Source organism: Pteropus alecto, unplaced genomic scaffold (assembly GCF_000325575.1).
Source record: "Pteropus alecto unplaced genomic scaffold, ASM32557v1 scaffold76, whole genome shotgun sequence".
In the NCBI taxonomy this organism is placed as follows: domain Eukaryota; kingdom Metazoa; phylum Chordata; class Mammalia; order Chiroptera; family Pteropodidae; genus Pteropus; species Pteropus alecto.
In genome coordinates this window covers 8,517,647-8,522,726 of record NW_006443138.1, presented here as the reverse complement: position 1 = coordinate 8,522,726, position 5,080 = coordinate 8,517,647, and the positions used below count along the sequence as shown (strand labels likewise).

General features: G+C 48.6%; 1 protein-coding gene across 1 annotated transcript in view; it reads right to left on the bottom strand.

Annotated features, from left to right (window-relative positions):
• The window catches only part of LGR5 (leucine rich repeat containing G protein-coupled receptor 5), a 115,275-nt gene extending 111,644 nt beyond the window's left edge, over positions 1-3,631 (bottom strand). Inside the window, exon 1 of the mRNA XM_006923744.3 lies at positions 3,122-3,631. Within this exon, the coding sequence (XP_006923806.1) occupies positions 3,122-3,333 (212 nt within the window). The 5' untranslated portion in view covers positions 3,334-3,631. The remainder of the gene's footprint in view (positions 1-3,121) is intronic.
• Between the last annotated feature and the right edge of the window lie 1,449 nt (positions 3,632-5,080).

Genomic DNA, 5,080 nt, shown 5'->3' with positions numbered 1-5,080 from the left:
GAGAGAGAGAGAGAGAGAGAGAGAGAGAGACAGAGACAGAGAGACAGAGAGAGAGAGACAGAGAGAGAGAAAAGGAGGGAGGGAGGGAGGGAGAGAGGAGATTAAGATTGGGATTTTTCCAGTGTTTCCACCATGTTCTATGGTCCAATTACAGAGCTACTGGGGAATGTAGTTCAGTAAGCAAAGAGAGTTAATATTAATGTTTGGACTGGCTTAGGATTTAGCTTTTCTGGGGCAGAAAGATTATAAAACTGCACATAAATAGCTCTAGCCTTCTATGAAGAGAGGAAACTTTCTTTACCTAAGAGTCTGACTAGCCGGCTCTCTGATTGTGGCAAATCTATTTGCCAAATGTCTACAGCTGGAACTTGCCATCATCAATCTGTTTGAAGAAAATAAAATGCTTGTTCTTTTGTGAGGAAGGGAGTAAGATTAAGAGATAACATTTTGACTTTAATAAATGGTGATAACCTACTACAAACAAAAAAAGATAGTAGTCTGGCCTTTTACCCACATAAGTCTTTGCACACTGCAACTTTCTCATCAAAGCTTAATTACCACCGGGTCCCAGTGGAGTAGGGTTGTAATTTAGTGTTTCCTTTCAAGAGAAAAGGGAAGTTATTTCTTAAAATAAGAAAACCAGTAAGATACATGCTTATTTATTTGAATATGGGTAAATAAAAATTCCTCTTGTAGGTTATGAGTACACAAGTGAAGGCAGAAAAGGACAGATAATTTTAGGTGTAACCAAAAGAGGGCACCATTTACCCTTAATGTGTGCACAGATTTCCTGTGGTTGTAAAAACAAACCAAAAAACCCCCCAAAACTCCCAACCCCTCAACCCATAAAGGAAAGGCATCCATCCCATGGTTCCTGGCATTTTGTACTCTATAAGAAGACCAAATTCCGAAATCACGTATTCTGAAGACCATCAGTTTGGTTGTTTACTTCAGGACTGATTTCTACATTTTGCACTCATGCTCCTTGAAGTGTTAACCACTAGAAGCAAGTATTTAACATTCACTGTGACACTTTTCACAGACACTCCGAGTTTAATATTTTATAGGGCACTGAGAAAATGTCTCTTTAGCCCAATCAAATAGCATGAAAAAAAGATGACAATTAATTTCCTAATGTCATTTTAACTCCAAAGGGTTATCTATAACGATAGATGGATGGGGAATAGTGGCAGTAAGATCTCCTAAGCACACAGAGGACGCAGTTAAATGCATTTGAGATATGTGAGAAATGATTTGAATCAGCATTTCATACTGAATTTTAGTAACAAGCCTAACAATGTTCCTTCTTTCAAGTGAGGAAAAAAAAAAAGCATCCTACTACTAATAAATTTCTTTTCGGTAGTCTTATATATGTTTTAAAATGAGTGTATGATTTAAATAGGTAAGTGTTTGAGGGGCTCGCACATTTCTCTCACATACAGTCACTTTCTTCAGGGAGATGGGGAAGGTAGTTCTAGGCTGTGAAATTGCCACACTGCTCTCAGACATTCACTATACAGGAGAACACACGATTCTTGATACGTTGAGTTTAGCAGTTAAACCAGAGATTGGGACGAGCATTTCACTCTATAGTACAAACAGCTGTTTAGGAGGAAGAAAGGTGAATTCTTGGAGAATGAATTAGGAGAGCAGATTTCTATCATTGTAAAAATATCACTGCCACAGGCAACCAGTGCGATTAAAGGGAAACCTGGTGGGGAAATAGATAACTTAATAATCCTTTTAGGTAAAGAAAGCAGTCAAAATCGTTTTATGGCAGATGAAGAGAGGACTGTCATCTGCTAACCCCTAGCAGGATGGTCCCTCTATTTGCACAATATTAAAGCAAGTTAAAAAAAAAAATTTTTTTTCTTCCTCAGTCTGTCTCCAGAAAAAGAATCACTATTTAGTGGAAAGCGTTGTGCAAGCCTTTTCATGTTTCTTCCCTCCAGAAAACAACTAAGCAGAAGAAAGAACTTGTTCACAAACAATCCAACCAGCTCCTGCCAAGGTACATCAGAGAAGCCGAAACAGATTGTGTGGGCTTGGGGTGGGCTCACTGCAGTGCTTCCAATTAAAACCTAATCGTGTCACCTTGTCACCAGTGCCCCCTTTCCTGAGTGGCCTCGACCCTGGTCTCTCTGCCAGAAGGAACTGAGCCCCAGATTCTCCTTACGGGGAGGGAGAGTAGTCTCCTTGGTCCTTCATCCACCCAACCACCTGTTACCCTCCGGGCTTGGATTTTCCAGACAAAATTATGAAATGAGCCGCTGCCTCGTGTCTGCGATAAGGGTTTTGGAGGTTGTGATGGGGGGAGAAGGAGTGTGAGGATCCCCAAGGGATGACAGAAAGATTCAGGTCTCCTCTTTGGTGTTGGCGCCACTGTTTACTCGCCCCACCGCTTACAGCCCACTTCCCTTTTCCTCCCGGGAGGAGGAGATGGTTAAAGATTACACTGCGGTGGCCGGCACTTCAAAGGGCGCCTCGGGCAGCCAAAGGTAAAGATAACGTTCTGGCAGCTCTAATCGGGGTTTGTGGTTGCCACATTTTAATCACTTCATTAAAAAAAGGGCGGGGGGATGAAAGAAAGAAAAGAAAAAGGTTACATTACGCGACCGTGCAAGGGATGCAGAGTAAGTTCCTTTGGAGCTGGGCAAGTTGGAGTTCTTTGGGGAAACTTTTTACAGCCCATCTCTTCGCGGAACGCGACGGGACGCGGAGGGGAGGCGAGATGGGGGCAGGGACCAACCAGGCAGCCCGCCCTTGGGTTCCAGACTCGGAGCACAATTGCCCACACTTCAGGCAAATGCCTACACTCAGAGGAATTCGCCTTGCGACTTGCCTACAGCCGGACCGGGAAGCTGAGGCTCGCCAGCTCTTTCCCCGGGTTGCACTTGAAGCCGTTTCTCTGCGGATCCAGAAAGTGCGGTCGTACTACTCGCTAAGACACGTGCATATCCCTGGGGCCCAAACACTTCGGGCCAAGATGCCCTTTGCAAACTTGTCCGCCCCCTCCAGGGCAGGTGGGAGCAGAGGAGTCCCCAGCCTGGTCTTGGACTAGCCTCCCTTCCCCTCTTGCCCCCTTCCGGAGTGGAGTGTTGGGGGTGGGGGGCGCACTTACAGGTAGGAGGTGAAGACGCTGAGGTTGGAGGGCAGCTCCGAGAGCCCCAGGTCCGAGCAGTCCACCCTGAGCAGCATCCTGCCGTCGGGCTCGCACTGACAGTGTGCGGGGCACCCCCGAAGCAGTGCGCCGGGCCTTGGCGAACCGCCCCCGGCCGCTAGCTGCAGAAGGACAGGCAAGGACAGGAGCACGCCGACCGAGGAGGTGTCCATGGTGCCCGGGCAGGGGGCCGCGAGCGGGACGCGGTCGCGAGGCAGCGCCGGGGTCGCTGCGGATCGTGGCGAGCCGGACGCGGCTCCGCAGGCTTCTGTAGCTCAGCGCGGTTCTGCAGAGCGGGGCGCTGCGCTTCTGCCCCCCGGCGGGGGGCGCGGGGGAGAAGGGCCGCGGGGCCGGAGGTGCCCGCAGCCGCCACGAGGACCTCCGGAGCGGCCCTGGCTGCAGCCGCTGCAGGGGCGGTGAGCCTTGCTGCTACGGGCGGCTGCTCTGTGTGGAGCAGCATCTCCGCTCGCACGCTCGTTTTTTAAAGCGCTCCAGCCCGAATTGCGCGCCCAGTGACGTCAGCGCAGCCCCACTTCCCAGGCACCCCCCGCCCGGCCCCGCTTTCCCTCCGCCGGCCTCCTCCCTCCTTTCCCAAGTCCGGGGCTGGGAGGCTGCTGGCTGCGCGAGGAGCAGGCGCGTTCTCAGCGCTTCAGCTTCGCCTCGGGGGGACGCGTTCCCGCGCTCAGCACTGCGTGAGGGGCAGGGGACCCCCACCCTCACTCCTTCCCGCGTCCTGGAGACTCAGAGAGCCGAAAGAGACCTGCTTTAGAGGGACACTGACAGACGCGCCGGGACCAAAAGATGCGACGAGCTTCTCCCAAGCTCACTTCAAATAATGGATAAAATACACGGAGTGCTTAAAAAAAAAAAAAAAAAAAAAAAGACTAAACTGCAGTCCAGAAAAATAGTTACGTTATCAGGGTAAGGAGTCAGGCGTCACCAGGCGGATGATGGGTGGTCGTTTTCATCCTTACCTCACGCCTCACTGTCTGGCTCGCTTCTGCCCTAAAATCAAAGTGTTGGGTTAATGGCTACATAAAAGCATCTCGTGAGCAAGCACTCCATTGTTGCCTTCCTAACTTATCCGGGTAAGAAGTCGAAATGTCTATTTTTAAAGTGTTTTCGGATCCTCTAGAAGTCACCTTTAGTAAAACAATGCGGGAAAGAGACAGATGGCTGTTTGTTTTTTCCCGGGGGGATATGGAGAGGGCTTTTCATCCTGTGTCCCAGGGCAAGATTCTCTAAGTAAGCGCGGTCCCACCCAGGTGAGAGGCCCTGGGCTCCGAAAACCATTGCCGATGAGGACCAGTGCAAAATGCGTGTTCTTACACACTTCAGCGTTCTATAGCGAACCTTCTGGAGAAAGATGGAAAAGAATTTAGGGCTTTCTGAGAGAAGAGGCCTCAGAGAGGAACAAGTCAGTATCTCCAGACCTGAGTGAGTGGCTGAAAGAGGTGATGACCCAAGCCGGTGACATTAGCTCATAAAAATTCACAATTTTCACTCTGGTGGGACACAATGCTTCCCTGCTTCATGAACGACAGAGACAGAGAACCCTTTTCGCTGTCAAGATCTCTCTTAATCTCCTTCCACTTACTCTGTCCTGCTGACTTTCCAATATGAACTTATGAATTTTACAGTTGGAAAGATTTTCTTCCCCTTTCATGTGAGGTATATCTACCTTCCTTCATTTAAGAAGTGATCCTCAAACCTTGCTGATCACCTGTGGAACTTATAAAAATATAGAGTCCTGAATCTAAATTAGTATCCCAAACATGCTCTTTTCTTGGCAAGTTTGTGATTCTATGAATTAGATGAAGGGAGAGAGTGCATAAGTCTTCATCCTCTCATTTTGCAAATAAAGGAAGTCTGGTCAGAGATTTTGGAAGATTTGACAGTGGCTGCTGAAAACTGTGAGTT